The sequence below is a fragment of the Anomaloglossus baeobatrachus genome, chromosome 2, assembly GCF_048569485.1.
Source record: "Anomaloglossus baeobatrachus isolate aAnoBae1 chromosome 2, aAnoBae1.hap1, whole genome shotgun sequence".
NCBI lineage: Eukaryota > Metazoa > Chordata > Amphibia > Anura > Aromobatidae > Anomaloglossus > Anomaloglossus baeobatrachus.
The window spans coordinates 217,772,671-217,792,755 of record NC_134354.1 but is presented as its reverse complement, the minus strand read 5'-3'; the positions used below and the strand labels follow the sequence as shown (position 1 = coordinate 217,792,755).

Genomic DNA, 20,085 nt, shown 5'->3' with positions numbered 1-20,085 from the left:
CTTGCTTCATTACTATTTTTTTTTTTTTTATTTCCAGAGTGCCCAATCCGGAACAACAAATAGAATTTCCTGGGAATTCTGGCCCAGCACTTTGGGTAGTTTGAACCTCAGGGAATTGGACTTTACAGTCCTGGTCTAAAAAATGCATCAATTAAAAAAACGAACCAAAAGCGCAGAATCACTACAAGCGGGGTTTTTTTTTTTTTTTATATACATGTTTAGGCTCTCTGGGACAAAGTGCACAGGGTTTTTTACGACAAAACTGCAGCGTGCGCATGTAGCCTTAGAGAAGATTAGTGACTTTATTTTCCCCTAGACATTCTGGAATATATACAGTGGTGAAATGTCCAGAATACAATTTGCATTTTTTTTCACCTCTCCATATTTCTCTTGCATTTGTATTAAACTGGCGCTACAGCATATGTACCTATAACATTAGATAGTAAAACATTTATGGGATTACTTTCGACTCGGCGGCAATTTTGTGTGGTTCTCAATAGTCCATAAAAGTCCATCTGATGATCCTCAGGCGTTCTGTAAAGTTCCTGGCCGAGTCCCAACAGTGCAGTCGGGATAATTAATGATGGCTGTTTTGTAGCATTGGCTTTAGTATGGCCCACAGTCATCACGTGTTGCCAGTTTGTTTTTGACTGACTAAATGCAATTTATTGCTATATGAATAAATCATGTCGACGTTATTAGAAACCTGAGGACGCGCTGACATTGGCGTGCAGAATTATGAATCTGGATTATGGAAGTAGAGAAGTAAATCAATTTATCTCCTAACTTGCTGAATATTTAGGTGGATTCAATTTCTAAGTGTAAAATTGTGTTCAGATATAGGCTTATGGTAAGGCGAAACTCTCACTGAAACTTGCAGCATAGAAACCGCTTTGTAACCTGCATACATAAAAATATAAGTACACCTCACCAGCTCTGATTAATGTAATGGTATATAAAATTTCAAATCTGGTGATTAAATGTGTTAAGTCTCCTGTTGTAGTGCTCTAACATAGTCCTGTTTCATTCTTATCTTGCAGTTGGAAGATGCTGGGTCAAGCAATTTAGACAACTTATTAAGTAGGTACATCTCAATGGGTCATCAACATCAGCATCAACTTCCACAGCCTACAAGCACTATGAATCCATCTCCAGGACCATCTGCCATGTCCCCTGGCTCAACGGGTTAGTAATTTAGTGGCTTTAGTCTTCATTTGAGACATGTGCATACTTTGAACAATAAAGGCAAAAAGAGTTTTAGCTAAAAATATATATATTGTATAAAAAGACGTCTTTAGTGCCAAGAAATACAAGATGATGGCAACAGATCATAGATGACAATGCAGCTGTATTGCAACCTGGATATAATTGTAAAGTGTAATGACTTTAAAATAAAATATATATTAGAAGTATATGTACCAAATTGACATGTATACAACATGGCTAGTCTGACCCATAATAGGGTGCAACAAGCAGTGACCCACAGACCTTGCTTCCCCCCAACACGCGTTTCGTGTGTTCTCAATTGCTTCCTCAGGAAGTACACAGCTCTGCTTTTTCTTCAGCTTTGAGGTGCTAATGGCTACTGCTATAAATACATCTGAGTGTGCCTCCATTTTGATTTGCCTAGCTCTTTAACGGAACCTGTCACCAGATTTGGCCCCTATAACCTACGGCCACCAACATTGAGCCCTTATATACAGAGTATTCCATAATGCAGTATATAAGAACCCAGGCTCCTCTGTAGAATGTAAAAAAAACCACTTTAATACTCACCTAGGGCTTTAATACTCACCTAGGGGGCAGTCCGGTCCGATGGGTGTTGTTGCTCTCAGGTCCGGCGCATGCTCTGTGCAGCGATCACAGTCCTCTTTCTACACAGCCCGGGTGATGTCATCATCCACACAGGCCGCATGTGCATGGGCGGTCTTTCACCTTTCCTCGTGCCTGCGCATTACAGTACTTTGATCTGCGCCTGCGCAGGACCACAATGCCGGCCTATGGGCTGGGTAGAAAAAAAACTGCGAAAAATCCAAATGGCCCTTGGGAGAAAAAAGGTTCCCACCCTTGGCCTAAGTGAAGAACATTCTCCAGGAAGTAGGTGTTTCAGTATCTAGATCTACTATGAAGAGAAGGCTTCATGAGCGTAAATAAAGCGGGTTCACAACAAGGTGCAAGCCATTAATCAGTCTTAAAAATAGAAGACCAGATTAACTTCGAAGAAAAACATCTAAAGAAACCAGCCCAGTTCTTACAGATGAAACTAAGATCAAACTGTACCAGAATGATTTTAAGAGGAAGGTATGGAGAAGGCTTGGAACGGCTTATGGTTCAAAGCACACCACATCCTCTGTAGAACGTGGTGGAGGCAGTGTGATGGCATGGGCTTTCAATATCACTGGGTCTCTAGTGTTTATTGATGATGTGGCTGAAGACAGAAGCAGGCGGATAAACTCTGAAGTGTACAGGGTGATACATTCTGCTCAGATTCAACCAAATGCAGCAAGATTGATTGGACGGCACATCATAGTACAGATGGACAATGATCCAAAACATACTGTGAAGTTTTTTCCAGGCAAAGCAGTGGAATATTCTACAGTGGTCAAGTCGATCACCAGATCTCGACCCCATCGAACATACATTTCAGATGCTTAAAGGGGTTGTCCGACATAACAAAATTTTTTGAGTTTAAGCTAATCTGTGCTGTATTGTCATATAAAACACCCCTACATTGTTATTTTTTGTTTTCTAACTTTTGTTCCTCTTGAATTCACCCTTTATTCTCTGCAGCTTCTTGTTTACATTCAGCTCCAGCAAACTGACCACTTCCTGTGCAAAACCTCTCAGTCACAGCTGGCACCGCCCCACCCCAGTGTCCAGCCCCACCCTCTGCCCGCCGCCTGCACACACATTCCCTTTCAGTATATTCTGCCCCAGCACGGTCCTCTCATCACTACAGCATTGGAAATAACAGCCCCACATCGGGCTCTGCAGCGCATACACACACATCAGGCTGTGCACCGCATACACACACATCAGGCTGTGCACCGCATACACACACATCAGGCTGTGCACCGCATACACACACATCAGGCTGTGCACCGCATACACACACATCCGGCTGTGCACCGCATACACACACATCCGGCTGTGCACCGCATACACACACATCCGGCTGTGCACCGCATACACACACACCAGGCTGTGCACCGCATACACACACATCAGGCTGTGCACCGCATACACACACATCAGGCTGTGCACCGCATACACACACATCAGGCTGTGCACCGCATACACACACATCAGGCTGTGCACCGCATACACACACATCAGGCTGTGCACCGCATACACACACATCAGGCTGTGCACCGCATACACACACATCAGGCTGTGCACCGCATACACACACATCAGGCTGTGCACCGCATACACACACATCAGGCTGTGCACCGCATACACACACATCAGGCTGTGCACCGCATACACACACATCAGGCTGTGCACCGCATACACACACATCAGGCTGTGCACCGCATACACACACATCGGGCTGTGCACCGCATACACACACATCGGGCTGTGCACCGCATACACACACATCGGGCTGTGCACCGCATACACACACATCGGGCTGTGCACCGCATACACACACATCGGGCTGTGCACCGCATACACACACATCGGGCTGTGCACCGCACACACACACATCGGGCTGTGCACCGCACACACACACATCGGGCTGTGCACCGCACACACACACACCGGGCTGTGCACCGCACACACACACACCGGGCTGTGCACCGCATACACACACACACACACAGATCGGGCTGTGCACCGCATACACACACACACACACACACACACACACACATCGGGCTGTGCACCGCATACACACACACACATCAGGCTGTGCACCGCATACACACACACACACATCAGGCTGTGCACCGACCGCCCCCCCCCCCCCCCCCCATAGGGAGTACATACTCACCCGTCCTCGGTCCCCGCCGCTCCTGCACGTTCGCGCGCTTTCTACGCTCTGCAAGCGACTTTCGACTAACATCCACACTAATTCGAACCTCCCACTCCCGGATCCAAGACTTCTTCCGAGCTGCACCAACCCTCTGGAACGCTCTACCCCAAGAAGTTAGGACAAATCACAACTTACTCAGCTTCAGACGCACCCTAAAGACGCATCTTTTTAGGGCGGCCTATCACACTCCCTAATCAGATTCGATTCACATAGTCCCTCTACAACCTCTCACAACATAGCTCCACATCAAACTCCATGGCACCCAAAGGCATCTCAAGGCTCGGGCCCACTGGTCCAGGAAACCATTATCCAGCCCCATTTCCGTGAGATGGTTGGATTGTCATTGTAAATAAGCACTTGAACCTTGCCTCTCCCCCCATCTCATTGTAGATTGTAAGCTCTCACGAGCAGGGTTGTATTTTTTTTTCCCCTCTAAATATTGTATTTCTATAACTGTTACTTGTTTGTATATGATCCTCCTGAATTGTAAAGCGCTACGGAATATGTTGGCGCTATAGAAATAAAGATTATTATTATTATTATTATTATTATTATTTCTGTGCTCTGGCCATATCAGCACAGTAGTGACGTCACCGCTGTGCTGAAGAGAGCACAGACAGCAGGACAGTGATCAGAAGCAGCGCTGCGCTCCTTCTCATCAGCGTTTTCAAATATATCGGCATCTGTGATGCCGGTATATTTGAATGTGCGATCCTGAGCAGGGGGCCCGGTGGTGGCGCTGACACCAGGCCCCGCCCCCAGGTCACGGGTCCCACAGAAGTGCAGGGGGAGGTTGTGGGCAGAGTACAGGGTGCGGGGGAATGTGTGGGAGGGTGCAGGGAAGGGGGCGGGGCTCATCGCACTGTACCCGCCCAGCAGGGAGGCGACATGCTGTTCCAGATTTGCATGTCAACATGGCCCTGCCCATGTTGACATGAAATGACCAGAAGCAGCAAAATCGCGGCAGGAGCGGTCACATGACCACTCTGAGCCGGGGGAGAGGGGCTGACAGCAGGGCAGGTAAGTGGTCTCTATCTACTTACCTGCCGCCGCAATGTAGCCCAATAGGGTAATAATGAAAAAAACTCAACATAAGCCGGATAACCCCTTTAACATTGGGATCCAAGGGGTAATGTTCTTGTGGAGCGTGACATGCCTAGCATACCTGGGTGTGAGGAGGCTTATGAGCCATGCAGTGCTCCTCTGGGAAATTAAATATGCAAAATGTGAACATGCTTAAAGGGGTTATCCGGCTTAATTTGCTTTTTTTTATTATTTCCCTATTGGGCTACATTGGGGCAGGTAAGTAGATAGAGACCACTTACCTGCCCTGCTGTCAGCCACTCTCCCCCGGCTCAGAGCGGTCATGTGACCGCTCCTGCCGCGATTTTGCTGCTTCCGGTCATTGCACGTCTACATGGGCAGGGCCATGTTGACATGCAAATGTGGAAACAGCATGTCGCCTCCCTGCTGGGCTGTACAGTGCGATGAGCCCCGCCTCATTCCCTGCACCCTCCAACACATTCCCCCGCACCTCCCCCTGCACTGCTGTGGGAGGTCCGTGACCTGGCAGCGGGGCCTGGCGGCGGCTGCCATGGTGTCAGCTCCAGCACCGGCGCCCCTGCTCAGGATCACACATTCAAATATACCGGCATCACAGATCACCGATGCCGGTACATTTGAAAGTGCTGATGAGAAGCAGCGCAGCGCTGCTTCTCATCACTGTCGCTTCCGCTGTCTGAGCTCTGTTCAGCACAGCGGTGACGTCAGAGCACAGACAGCGCGCGAACGTGCAGGAGCGGCGGAGACCGAGGACGGGTGAGTATGTACTCCCTATGGGGGGGGGTGTGTGTGTGTGTGTGTGTGTTGCACAGCCCGATGTGTGTGTGTTGCACAGCCCGATGTGTGTGTGTTGCACAGCCCGATGTGTGTGTGTTGCACAGCCCGATGTGTGTGTGTTGCACAGCCCGATGTGTGTGTGTGTATGTATGTTTGTGTATGCGGTGCACAGCCCGATGTGTGTGTATGCGGTGCAGAGCCTGATGTGGGGTGCAGAGCCCGATGTGGGGCTGTTATTTGCAATGCTGTAGTGTAGTGTGCTGCCCTGTAGTGCCCTGTAATGTGCTGCCCTGTAGTGATCTGTCCTGTAGTGTCCTGTAATGTGCTGCCTTGTAGTGTCCTGTAATGTGCTGCCCTGTAGTGTCCTGTAATGTGCTGCCCTGTAGTGTCCTGTAATGTGCTGCCCTGTAATGTGCTGCCCTGTAGTGCCCTGTAATGTGCTGCCCTGTAGTGCCCTGTAATGTGCTGCCCTGTAGTGCCCTGTAATGTGCTGCCCTGTAGTGTCCTGTAGTGTGCTGCCCTGTAGTGTCCTGTAGTGTGCTGCCCTGTAGTGCCCTGTAGTGTGCTGCCCTGTAGTGTCCTGCCCTGTATTGCCCTGTAATGTGCTGCCCTGTAGTGCCCTGTAGTGCCCTGTAATATGCTGCCCTGTAGTGTGCTGCCCTATAGTGCCCTGTAATGTGCTGCCCTGTAGTGTCCTGCCCTGTAATGTGCTGCCCTGTAGTGCTCTGTAGTGTGCTGTCCTGTAATGTGCTGCCCTGTAGTGTCCTGTCCTGTAATGTGCTGCCCTGTAGTGTCCTGTAGTGTGCTGCCCTGTAGTGTCCTGCCCTGTAGTGCCCTGTAATATGCTGCCCTGTAGTGCCCTGTAATGTGCTGCCCTGTAGTGCCCTGTAGTGTGCTGCCCTGTAGTGCCCTGTAGTGCGCTGCCCTGTAGTGCCCTGTAGTGCGCTGCCCTGTAGTGCCCTGTAATGTGCTGCCCTGTAATGTGCTGCCCTGTAATGTGCTGCCCTGTAATGTGCTGCCCTGTAGTGCCCTGTAATGTGCTGCCCTGTAATGTGCTGCCCTGTAATGTGCTGCCCTGTAATATGCTGCCCTGTAGTGTGCTGCCCTGTAGTGTGCTGCCCTGTAGTGATCTGTCCTGTAGTGATCTGTCCTGTAGTGCCCTGTAATGTGCTGCCCTGTAATGTGCTGCCCTGTAGTGTGCTGCCCTGTAGTGTGCTGCCCTGTAGTGTGCTGCCCTGTAGTGTGCTGCCCTGTAGTGTCCTGCCCTGTAATGTGCTGCCCTGTAGTGCTCTGTAGTGTGCTGTCCTGTAATGTGCTGCCCTGTAGTGTCCTGTCCTGTAATGTGCTGCCCTGTAGTGTCCTGTAGTGTCCTGCCCTGTAGTGCCCTGTAATGTGCTGCCCTGTAGTGCCCTGTAATGTGCTGCCCTGTAGTGCCCTGTAGTGTGCTGCCCTGTAGTGCGCTGCCCTGTAGTGCCCTGTAGTGCGCTGCCCTGTAGTGCCCTGTAGTGCGCTGCCCTGTAGTGCCCTGTAGTGCGCTGCCCTGTAATGTGCTGCCCTGTAGTGCCCTGTAATGTGCTGCCCTGTAATGTGCTGCCCTGTAATGTGCTGCCCTGTAGTGTGCTGCCCTGTAGTGATCTGTCCTGTAGTGTCCTGTAATGTGCTGCCTTGTAGTGTCCTGTAATGTGCTGCCCTGTAGTGTCCTGTCCTGTAATGTGCTGCCCTGTAATGTGCTGCCCTGTAGTGTCCTGTAATGTGCTGCCCTGTAGTGTGCTGCCCTGTAGTGTGCTGCCCTGTAGTGTGCTGCCCTGTAGTGTGCTGCCCTGTAGTGTGCTGCCCTGTAGTGTGCTGCCCTGTAGTGTGCTGCCCTGTAGTGTGCTGCCCTGTAGTGTGCTGCCCTGTAGTGTGCTGCCCTGTAGTGATGAGAGGTCAGGTGCTGGGGCAGAATATACTGACAGGGAATGTGTGTGCAGGGGGCGGGCAGAGGGTGCGGCTGGACACTGGGGTGGGGCTGGACACTGAGGCCGGGCGGTGCCAGCTGTGACTGGGAGGTTTTGCACAGGAAGTGGTCATGTTTGCTGGAGCTGAATGTAAACAAGACGCTGCAGAGAATAAAGGTATAATTCAAGAGGAACAAAAGTTAGAAAACAAAAAATAACAATGTAGGGGTGATTAATATGACAATACAGCACAGATTAGCTTAAACTCAAACATTTTTGTTATGTCGGACAACCCCTTTAAACGTAACGGTGATTTTTTTATTTTGTAAATCAATCATACACGTGAAAATAAGCAACTTTTATCTTATCAGACAAACTACTTCTTTCTCTGCCAGAACTGGTCAGTATCAAAATTCACAATTCTGAAGTAAAATCTGTATTCAGTGAAGACTTTCCCATTACTGAGAGAGGAGATAGCAGCCCCTGAATTGAGATTTTGTAGAAAAATGGTTGTAGTTCCTAAACGTTTCATAGGATATTTTTGCTCAAACAGGTAAATTAATCCTGAAAGACTTCTCTTGCATCTCAATTGTTTCATTTTAATTAAAAAATTAAGATTGGACAGAGCCCAAATCGTAGAGATTCAGTCACTGTCCAAATATTTCTGGACCTGACTGTATATAATATTTTTTAATGTCTTAACCCCTTCACCCCCAGGCATTTTTTCGTGTTTTCTTTTTTTTCCCCCTCTTTCTTCCGAGAGCCGTAACATTTTATTTTTCCTTCAATCTTGCCATATGAGGGCTTGTGTTTTATGGAACGCGTTGTACTTTTAAATGAAACCATAAGTTTTACCGTATAGTGTACTGGAAAACAGCAAAACAATTCCAAGTGTGGAAAAACTGCAAAAAAAAGTGCAATCGCACAATAGTTTTTGGGATATTTTATTCACCATGTTCACTATATGGTAAAACTGATGTGTGGGTGTGATGCCTGAGGTCTGTGCGAGTTTGTAGACGCCAAACACGAATGTTTACTTTTATCTAAGGGGTTAAAATAAAATTCACAGGTATCACAAGTTTGTCCAAAAAAAGTGGCGCACTTTTTGCGCCATTTTCAGAAACCCGTAGCGTTCTCATTTTTCGGGATCTATGGCTCAGTGACAGCTTATTCTTTGCGTCTTCAGCTGACTTTTTTAATGGTATAATTTTTTGCGCAGATGCTTTGTTTTGATCGCCTGTTATTGCATTTTGCGCAAAATTTGCGGCGACAAAGAAACGTAATTATGGCGTTTTGGATTTTTTTTTGCCACTATGCCGTTTACCGATGAGATTAATTTTATATTTTGATCTAACATTTTTGAACATGGTGCTACCAAATGTGTGTATTTTTTATTTATTTTAACCCTTTAATTTTCAATGGGGCGAATGAGGGATGATTTAAAGTTTTAGGGTTTTTTATTTTTCTTAATTTTTTTAACTTTTTTTTTCTTTTACTAGGCACCTTAGGGCAGGGTTCCCCAACTCCAGTCCTCAAGGACCACCAACAGTGCATGTTTTCAGGATTTCCTTAGCATTGCACTGCTGTTAGAACCAGCACCTGGGCAGGTAATTACATTAACACCTGTACAATACTAAGGAAATCCCAAAAACCTGCACTGTTGGTGGGCCTTGAGGACTGGAATTGGGGACCTCTGCCTTAGGGGACTATAGCGATCAGCAATCTAATCGCATTCCGATTTCTCCAGATCACAGCTACACAGCTGAGATCTGCAGATATGCTGCTGGCCCTCTACCGGCATTGAGAAAGAGAGTGACTCATGATGGCTACAGGCATCATCAGATGACCCTGTGCTACCATGGCAACCACCGGAAGTCACGTTTCATTTACCATGTTCACTATATGGTAAAACTGACCTGGCAATATGATTCCTTACGTTTGTGGATAACAAACATGTATAGATTTATTTCAATTTAAGTAGTGAAAAAAAATAAAATCTGAAGTATGTAAAAAAAAAAATAGTTTTTGGCAATATTTTCGGAGACCTGCAACGTTTTTGTGTTTCAGGATCTGAGGCTGTGTGGCGGCTTATTTTTTTGCGCCCTAAACTGCCGTTTTTAATGATGCCATTTTTGGGTAGATGCAATGTTTTGACCACCTGTTATAGTGTTTTATTACAATGTTATGGCGGACAACGAAAAGTGTAATTCAGGCATTTTGAATGTGTTTTTTTTTTTCCAATTACACGGTTTACTAATCAGACTAATTTATTTTATATGTTGATCAAACATTTCTGAACTCTGATACCAAATGTGTATTTTTCTTTGTCTCACTTTTTACTGTTTTCACTAGTCCCCTTATGGGGATTTGAAGCTGCCATCTTCTGATAGTTTTACTGTACAGTGCAATGCATGAACACAGCAGAAAGTATGACTTACTATGAACACCGGATCGCAGTCAATGTTCACAGGTTTATCAAGACAGACACACAGGGGTAATCAGCTGACCTATGGCTGTCATTGGAACCCATCGGCTCCCCGCAATCATGTCACAGGGCTGCCAATGATAGCAGGTAGTGAGCCACTCTCTTCTGGCGCATGTTAAATCCCGTTTTCAGAGATTGACAGCTGGATTTACCTGGTTAACAGCTGTGGATTTATCTACGATCCATCTCTGACTGTTACAGGCACATGTCGGTTGAACATAAATTTTGTAGCTCTTCTATAAAAGATGGTTTCTAAAATATTTGAGGTAGCTTTATGTTCCTAGTCATTGGACCTTTCTAAGATGCAGAATAGGAGTGAAGACATGTCATTGAGAGATCTTTGTGTTGTAGTTTTACTGGGAATAGTTAAAGTCTTCGTGACATCACATTGCTTTCCTCTTAAAGAGGACTACCCCTTCTTATTCCACATGTTTTGCCCACATAAAAGAGGCTATACTCTCCGCCCTTTCAGCAGTGTACAGACTCTCGGTGCAGGGGCCCACGTGGGGTTGTGATGTCTCGCGACTCCAGTGTCCAATCAGCGCCAGCTTCTCTACCCACCTTCGGACCAAGGACCAAATAAGTTAAACAGGATGTGAGCACTGCAGCTGCACTCACATCCTGCTGATTGCTTGTTTCCTCCGAAGGCGGAGAGACAGAAGCTGGCGCTGATTGGGCACGGGGCTCGCGTGACGTCACAATCCCACGTGAGCCCCGGCACCGGAAATCCGGACAACGCTAGAAGGCCACCATTACAGGTGGCGAGTATAGTTTTTATTTTACCTGGGGGGAAACCTGTGAAATAAAGAGTCCTAGTAGTGGACAACCCTTTTAAGGTTTTCCATTTGCATTATTCTTCCATTTTTCTCTGCCAAATTAGGAGAAGGAAAATGCGACTCCTTCACAGTATGGACACCTTTGGCACCAGATGGATCCCAATGATGCCTTTTATTTATTTTATGTCATGCTGCATTATTTGTTTTGGTAAAACACAAATGTGAGCCCAACCAAAGACATCTCAAGGGAATTTTTCCGAGGAATGAAGATTTATGCCATTGTACCATCAACAATGGCGTTCTACCCCATGAAAGAAGATAAATTCAGTTGCCATGGACTTACATTGTGTTTTAAAAATGAAATATTTACTATTCTATATGTCTGGATGTTTAATACATTTAAAAAAAAAATAAAAATATTCCTGTTTTTTTTTTCAGGCTTGTCCAACACTCACACACCAGTAAGGCCTCCAAGTACGTCGAGCACTGGCAGCAGGGGAAGGTAAGCCATAAGCCAGTCACAATATTTGACACCACCGCTTGACCTCTCTGTCCTATCAGTTGTATTAGCGCTATGGAATTTCTCAACGCAACGTAAAGGTAGATAACGACTATTTCTTCTCTTCTGCCTTTTTCTTATCATCTTTTGTACATTTTACAGTAGTTGGGGTTCTTGGCTTTTAACATTTGATATACACTACCGTTCAAAGGTTTAGGGTCACTTAGATAAAGAAAATCAAATTTATTTTTTCTTCAATGAAGCTAACTTTAAATTAAACAGAAATACTCTATTCATTGTTAATGTGGTAAATGACTATTCTAGCTGCAAACGTCTGTTTTCTTTAATGCAATATCTACATAGGTATATAGAGGCCAATTTCCAACAACCACCACTCCAATGTTCTAATGGTATATTGTGTTTGCCAACTGTGTTAGAAGGCTATTGGATGTTTAGAAATCCCTTGAAAGGCCTTGTGCAAGTATTTTAGCACAGCTGAAAACAGTTTTGCTGATTAGAGAAGCTATAAAACGGACCTTCCTTTTGAGCTAGTTGAGAATCTGGAGCATTACATTTGTTGGTTCCATTAAACTCTCAAAATGGCCAGAAAGAGACCTTTCATGTGAAATTCGACAGTCTGTTCTTATTCTTAGAAATGAAGGATATTCCATGCGAGACATTGCCAAGAAACTGAAGATTTCCTACAACGGAGTCTACTGCTCCCTTCAGAGGAGAGCACAAACGGTCTCTAACCAGAGTAGAAAGAGGAGTAGGAGGCCCCGCTGCACAACTGAGCAACAAGACAAGTACATTAGAGTCTCTAGTTTGAGAAATCGACTCCTCACAGGTCCTCAACTGGCAGCTTCATTAAATAGTACCCTCAAAACGCCAGTGTGAACGTCTACAGTGTAGAGGTAACTCTTGAGATGCTGGCCTTCAGGGCAGAGTGACCAAGAAAAAGCCATATCTGAGACTGGCTAATAAAAGGAAAAGATTAGTATTGTCAAAAGAACAGACATTGGACAGAGGAAGATTGGGAAAAAGTATTATGGACAGGTGAATCGACGTTTGAGGCATTTTTATCACACAGAAGAACATTTGTGAGACGCAGAACAACTGAAAAGATGGTGGAAGAGTGCCTGACGCCATCTGTCAAGCATGGTGGAGGTAATGTGATGGTCTGGTGTTGCTTTGGTGTTGGAAAAGTGAAAGATTTGTACAAGGTGAAAGGGATTTTGAATGAGGAAGGCTATCACTCCATTTTGCAACGCCATACCCTGTGGACAGCGCTTGATTGGAGCCAATTTCATCCTACAAGAGGACAATGACCCAAAGCACACCTCCAAATTATGCATGAACTATTTAGGGAAGATGCAGGCAGCTGGTAATCTATCTGTAATGGAGTGGCCAGCCCAGTCACCAGATCTCAACCCTACTGAGCTGTTGTGGGAGCAGCTTTATCGTATGGTACACAAACAATGCCCATCAAGCCAATCCACCTTGTGGGAGGGGCTTCTGGAAGCATGGGGTGCAATATCTCAAGATTACCTCAGCAAATTAACAGCTAGAATGCCAAAGGTCTGCAAAGCTGGAATTGCTGCAAAGGAGCATTCTGTGACGAAAGCAAAGTGTGAAGGAGAAAATTTATTATTTCAAATAAAAATCATCATTTCTAGTTAATGTCTGGACTATATTTTCTATTCATCATGCAACTCATTTGATAAATAAAAGATTTTTTTATTGAAAAAACTACATTATCTGGGTGACCCCAAACTTTGGAACCGTAGTGTATGTAGGGACAGAAGGAGCATCTACAGTATTTTTGGTGATTGCTGACAAATGTTACCTGTGTGCTGCTCTACACCGAATGCCTTTGTTAAAATGACTTTCTTTTTCATTGCACAGTTGTGGCTCTAGTGGTCGAGTTGTTGATAGAAACCCATATAAATCTGATGTGGTGAAGGTTAAGCAGGAACCTGGCACAGAAGAGGACGTGTGTAGTTTCTCAGGACCTGTTAAACAAGAGAAATCGGAAGATGGGCGACGAAGTGCTTGCATGGTAAAAAACAAAAAATTGAACATTTGTTAAACTTTGCAAACTCACAAGTTACACACAACTTGCCTGTGTCTGTGTGTATGTATATATGCAGTACAAGATAGGCTTCTACGTGGCTGACTTGGGGTACGTGCCCATGATTTGGACATGCCGTGTCCTGGATGTAGCATGTCCTGTTTTGTGGGGCGGTGAATTCTTTCCGCAGAAGATCGCAGTGGCCCGGACCCTGACCACAAGCGCTGCGGTCTTTCGCCCTGTTCTCCTTACAGAGAGCACTCAACGGCTCCGCAGCAATAAATTGACATGCTGTGTCTTAGGAAACCACAGTTTACGTTGCGGGAAAACCAAATACAGTGGGCATGGGATTTCTAGAAATACCATCCACTGTGCTTGTGTTCTACATCACAGCGTTTTGGACTCAGTGAAAACACGCTGCGTCTAAAACACTGTGAACCCTGATTGTGGGTATGCAGCCTTATGGCTTCTCAATGTTAGTCTCATGGACTAAATGGATGATGCCTAAGAATCAGTATCATGTCGGATCGAAGAACCCATTTATGACCCCCATAATAATATACACAGATGGTTCATTTTTTTTAAGTTATTTTTGCCACCAATATGGCTAGAACAACTTGATTAAGCTAAGAAAAGACTATTTATTATAGCTGCAATAACTATCGAATGCGCAGAGTGCCAGGACTTTAAAAATTTAATTTAAAGGGAACCTATCACCTTATTTGGTGACTCTAAGCTGCAGCCACCACCAGTGGGCTCTTATATACAGCATTTTAACATGCTGTATATAACAACCCAGGCCGCTGTGTAGAATGTAAAAATCACTTTAATACTCACCTAAACAGTCTGTGCGGTGCAGACTGGTCGGATGGGTGTCTCCGTTCTCCTGGTCCTGCTCCTCCTATCAGCCATCTTTGTCCTCCTTCTTCTGAAGCCTGGGTGCATGACGCATAGTCATGCACACAGGCCGGCATTTAGGTCCTGCCCAGGCGCACTACAATACTTTGATCTGCCCTGCTCAGGGCAGATCAAAATGTGCCTGCGCAGGACCTCCAATGTGCATGATGTAAGACTTGTCATGCACCCAGGCTTCAGAAAGACGACAAAGATGGCCAAAAGAGGAGGAGTCAGACCGGAGACAACCATATGACCAGTCTGCACTGCACCGATCATTTAGGTGAGTATTATAATGTGATTTTCTTCGTCGCTCCATTGGGAGACCCAGACGATTGGGTGTATAGCTACTGCCTCCGGAGGCCACACAAAGCATTACACTAAAAAGTGTAAGGCCCCTCCCCTTCTGGCTATACACCCCCAGTGGGATCACTGGCTCACCAGTTTTCTGCTTTGTGCGAAGGAGGTCAGACATCCACGCATAGCTCCACTGTTTAGTCAGCAGTAGCTGCTGACTATGTCGGATGGAAGAAAAGTGGGCCCATATAGGGCCCCCAGCATGCTCCCTTCTCACCCCGCTGGTGGTTTGTAAGGTTGAGGTACCTATTGCTGGTACGGAGGCTGGAGCCCACATGCTGTTTTCCTTCCACATCCCCCTGAGGGGCTCTGAGGAAGTGGGATCTTACCGGCCCCAAAGCCCTGAGGCCGGGCTCCATCCACAGACCCATTGAACCTGCTGGATGTGGAGCGGGAGTGCCGTTCAGGGACAAGGCCCTGCACCATTCAGGTACTCTGTGTCCCCGTACACACAGGCACAGCACACTCCAGACTTGCTGGGTGTGCTAGTGCGCCGGGGACAGTAAAGGGTTACAGTCACTGCAGCCTAGCTGAGTGACTTTATGTATGGGGAACTACCGCGCCGGACGCTCGGGAGCGGCGGCGCGGCTGGGACTTGTAGTGCGCCGGGGACTTAGCGCCGACCGCGCTTTTACGGCGGCGGCGCTTATAAATCCAGTCCCCGGCTTTTGCGGCCTAGCTCCGCTTCGTTCCCGCCCCCACCCTGTCAATCAGGGTAGGGGAGAGACGCTGTACAATCAGCAGCGCCGAGGGCTGGAGCCTTATTTACATGCTCCAGCCCTCTCACTGGACACTGTGGGACGCCGGTTTCCCGCTCTGACTTGGGGGCACGCCCACGGCCCGCCCCTACTCACACGAGCTGGAGAAGACGCCGGCAGCCATTCCTGCAGTCCGAGCTGAGAGATCGGACTCTGGGCAACCAGGCACAGGACTAGGGCGACCACACACCCGCTTATAGGCGGGCGGTAAGCGGCACCTGAAGTGCTGACTCCACTAAATACCGCAGTTGTCCATTTGTATTTTTATGCTTACACTGCATAGGTCGCTATCTTTGGCTATATGCCCTCTTAGATGGCGACACATCAGCAGCAAGAAAGCAGGGGTGCTACGGCACGGGCTTTCTATGCTGCTTGTATTGCACGTACTGAAGTGTTCATGTGTATTATGCTTGTATGCTATACACTGCACTGTACGGTCACTAGTCTGGGCTATTTTCGCCTAGAATGACTAGACTACAGCAGCAGAAAAGCAGGGGTGCTGAGGCACAGGTTTTTTTCTATGCTGCTTGTATTGCAGGGGTTGCAGCGTTCATTTGTAATTATGCTTGTATGCTATACATTGCACTGTATATTCCCCTAGATGGCTAGTCTACAGCGGCAGACAAGCAGGGGTGCCAAGGCACAGGCTTTCTATGCTGCTTGTATTGCATGTGCTGCAGTGTTCATTGTACTTTATGCTTGTATGCTATACATTGCATTGTACGGTCGCCATTATTGGCTCTATGTCCTAGATGGCTAGTCGGCAGCAGCATATAAGCAACACAGGCTTTCGATGCTGTTGTTACTGCATGTGATACTGTTCCACGGCACTGAACCCCATTGTGTGCAATGCTCCCCTGGAGCACTTGGTCAGCCGGGGTCTCTACTAGACGTGGCCAAAGGAACCACCTGTCAACCCTGTCCAAGGACAGGGATGGAGTTGCAATGGGATAGAGACTTGCAGTCCGGACAGGCCATGGGCAATCTGGATCATTGCTCCCTGGCCACCCTCATTGGGAATAAAATCGGCGCTCCGGGGGGGGGGTCCCAGGAGGCTCTCTGTATGATGAGGCAGACGTAGCTCATCAGGACTTTGATCCTGACAACGCTCTCAATCCGGATACACCGGATGGTGACGCCATAAGGAATGATCCTATAGCGTCCATCAATGGAATGTTGGATCTTTCTCCCTCAGCTCCCCCAGCGGAGGAGTCAGCTTCACAGCAGGAGAAGTCCCATTTCAGTAGCTCAAACGTATATTGAGTATTTTTCTGGCCACGCTGACTTCAGAGAAGCAGTCCAGGAACACCACGCTTACCAGATAAGCGTTTTCTCCAAACGTATTAACGATACACGTTATCCTTTTCCCCCTGACGTGGTCAAGCGCGGGACCCAGGGTCCAAAGGTGGATTCTCCAATCTCCAGGCTTGCGGCTAGAGCTATAGTTGCAGTGGAGATGGGACTTCACTTAAAGATGCCAGACAGATGGACTCTGGTTGAAATCTGTCTATGAGGCTATCGGCGTGTCGGTTGCTCCGGCATTTACAGCCGTATGGGCACCCTAAGTTTTTCAGCTGTTCTTGCACAGCTGGTCTTGAGCATATGTACATTTGTGCCGCAGGGGCGTCCGTAACCTCGCAATGTCTGCATTGCGACTTACCCTATTAATGCTGTCCTGGAAGGACAGTCGAGGTTTCGGTCCTTCCCAAGCTCGGGCAGGTCCCAATTGTCCTCGCCCAGAAGAGCTGAAAAGCCTCAGAGGGGCTCAGTTTCCGGGGGCTCAATCACGCCCAAGGAAGGCAGCCGGAGGAACCGCTACCAAGGCGGTCTCCTCATGACTCTCAGCTCTCTCATCTCTCCGCATCCGCGGTTGATGGCAGACTTGCTCGCCTTTGGCGACATTTAGCTGCCACAGGTCACAGACCGGTGGGTGAGGGACATTGTGCCCACGTGCACAGGACAGAGTTCTGTTCTCGTCCTCCGACTCGATTCTTCAGAACGTCCCCACCTCACCACCGAGCCGATGCTCTTCTGCAGGCATGAGGAGTGGTACTCCCTGTTCCTCTTCAGGAACAAGACACGGTTTTCCTCCAATCTGGTTGTGGTGCCGAAAAAGGATGGCTCTTTCCGTTCCGTTCTGGACCTAAAACTGCTCAACAAGCACGTGGAGGCCAGGCGGTTCCGGATGAAACCCTCCGCTCCGTCATTGCCTCAATGTCTCAAGGATATTTCCTAGCATCAATAGACATCAAAGATGCTTATCTCCACGTGCCGATTGCTACAGAGCACCAATGTTTTCTACGTTTCGTGATGGGAGACGACCATCTTCAGTTCGTAGCTCTGCCATTCGGTCTGGCGACAACCCCACGGGTGTTCACCAAGGTCATGGCGGCAGTGGTAGCAGTCTTGCACTCACAGGGACACTCTGTGATCCCTTACTTGGACGATCTACTTGTCAAGGCACCCTCTCAAGAGGCATGCCAACTCAGCCAGAATGTTGCGCTGGAGACTCTCCAGACGTTCGGGTGGATCATCGACTTTTCAAAGTCAAACCTGTCACCGACCCAATCACTAACGTATCTTGGCATGGAGTTTTTATACCCTGTCAGCGCTAGTGAAGCTTCCGCTGAACAAGCAGCGGTCACTACAGACTGGGGTGCAGACTCTCCGTCAAGGTCAGTCGCACTCCTTAAGACGCCTCATGCACTTCCTCGGGAAGATGGTGGCGGCAATGGAGGCGGTTCCGTTTGCGCAGTTTCATCTGCGTCCTCTTATTGGGACATTCTCCGCCAATGGGACGGGAAGTCAACATCCCTGAACAGGAAAGTATCCTTTTCGGAAGGACTCTCGGCAATGGTGGCTTCTTCCCACCTCATTATCACAGGGAAGATCCTTCCTACCACCGTCTTGGGCGGTAGTCACGACAGACGCGAGTCTGTCAGGGTGGGGAGCAGTTTTTTCTCCACCACAGGGCTCAGGGTACGTGGACTCAGCAGGAGTCCACCCTTCAGATCCATGTTCTGGAAATCAGAGCAGTGTATCTTGCCCTACTAGCCTTCCAGCAGTGGCTGGAAGGAAAGCAGATCCGAATTCAGTCGGACAACTCCACAGCGGTGACATACATCAATCACCAAGGAGGGACACGCAGTCGGCAAGCCTTCCAGGAAGTCCGGCGGTTTCTGACGTGGGTGGAAGCCACGGCCTCCACCGTATCCGCAGTTCACATCCCCGGCGTAGAAAACTGGGAAGCAGACTTCCTCAGCCGCCAGGGCATGGACGCAGGGGAATGGTCCCTTCACCCGGACGTGTTTCAGGAAATCTGTAGCCGCTGGGGAAGGCCGGACGTCGACCTAATGGCGTCCAGGCACATCAAAAAGGTCCCAACCTTCATAGCACGGTCTCGCGATCACAGAACTCTGGCGGCAGACGCCTTAGTGCAAGATTGGTCGCAGTTCCGGCTCCCTTATGTGTTTCCACCTCTCGCACTCTTGCCCAGAGTGCTACGCAAGATCAGATCCGACTACAGCCGCGTCATACTCGTCGCCCCAGACTGGCCAAGGAGGGCGTGGTATCCGGATCTGTGGCATCTCACGGTCGGCCAACCGTCGGCACTACCAGACCGACCAGACTTACTGTCCCAAGGGCCGTTTTTCCATCGGAATTCTGCGGCCCTGAACCTGTGGCCATTGAGTCCTGGATCCTAGGGTCTTCAGGATTATCCCAAGGGGTCGTTGCCACCATGAGACAGGCTAGGAAGCCCACGTCCGCTAAGATCTACCACAGAACGTGGAACATATTCTTATTCTGGTGCTCTGCTCAGGGAGTGTCTCCCTGGCCTTTGGCATTGCCTACCTTTCTTTCTTTCCTGCAATCTGGGTTAGAAAAAGGTTTGTCGCTCGGCTCCCTTAAAGGGCAAGTCTCGGCGCTATCCGGCTTTTTTCAAAAGCGTCTAGCACGGCTTCCTAAGGTGCGCACGTTCCTGCAGGGGGTTTGTCATATTGTACCCCCGTACAAGCGGCCGTTAGATCCATGGGATCTGAACAGGGTACTAGTTGCCCTCCAGAAGCCGCCCTTCGAGCCTCTGAGGGAGGTTTCACTTTCTAGACTATCACAGAAAGTGGCTTTACTGGTAGCGATCACATCTCTTCGGAGAGTGTCTGAGCTAGCAGCGCTGTCATCCAAGGCTCCTTTCCTGGTCTTCCACCAGGACAAGGTAGTGCTGCGCCCCATTCAGGAGTTTCTCCCGAAGGTTGTATCCTCTTTTCATCTTAATCAGGATATCTCTTTGCCTTCTTTTTGTCCTCATGCAGTTCATCGGTATGAGATGAATTTACATTTGTTAGATCTGGTGAGAGCACTCAGAATCTACATTTCCCGCACGGCGCCCCTGCGCCGTTCCGATGCACTCTTTGTCCTTGTCGCTGGTAAGC

General features: G+C 48.1%; 1 protein-coding gene across 2 annotated transcripts in view; it reads left to right on the top strand.

The window, feature by feature from the left end:
- TRIM33 (tripartite motif containing 33) overlaps positions 1–20,085 on the top strand; it is a 253,401-nt gene that overhangs the window by 188,080 nt on the left and 45,236 nt on the right. For both annotated transcript variants that reach the window (XM_075335611.1, XM_075335610.1), the window contains exons 12-14: positions 1,041–1,185; positions 11,515–11,578; positions 13,481–13,634. In XM_075335611.1, coding sequence (XP_075191726.1) covers positions 1,041–1,185; positions 11,515–11,578; positions 13,481–13,634 — 363 coding nt within the window. The remainder of the gene's footprint in view (positions 1–1,040; positions 1,186–11,514; positions 11,579–13,480; positions 13,635–20,085) is intronic.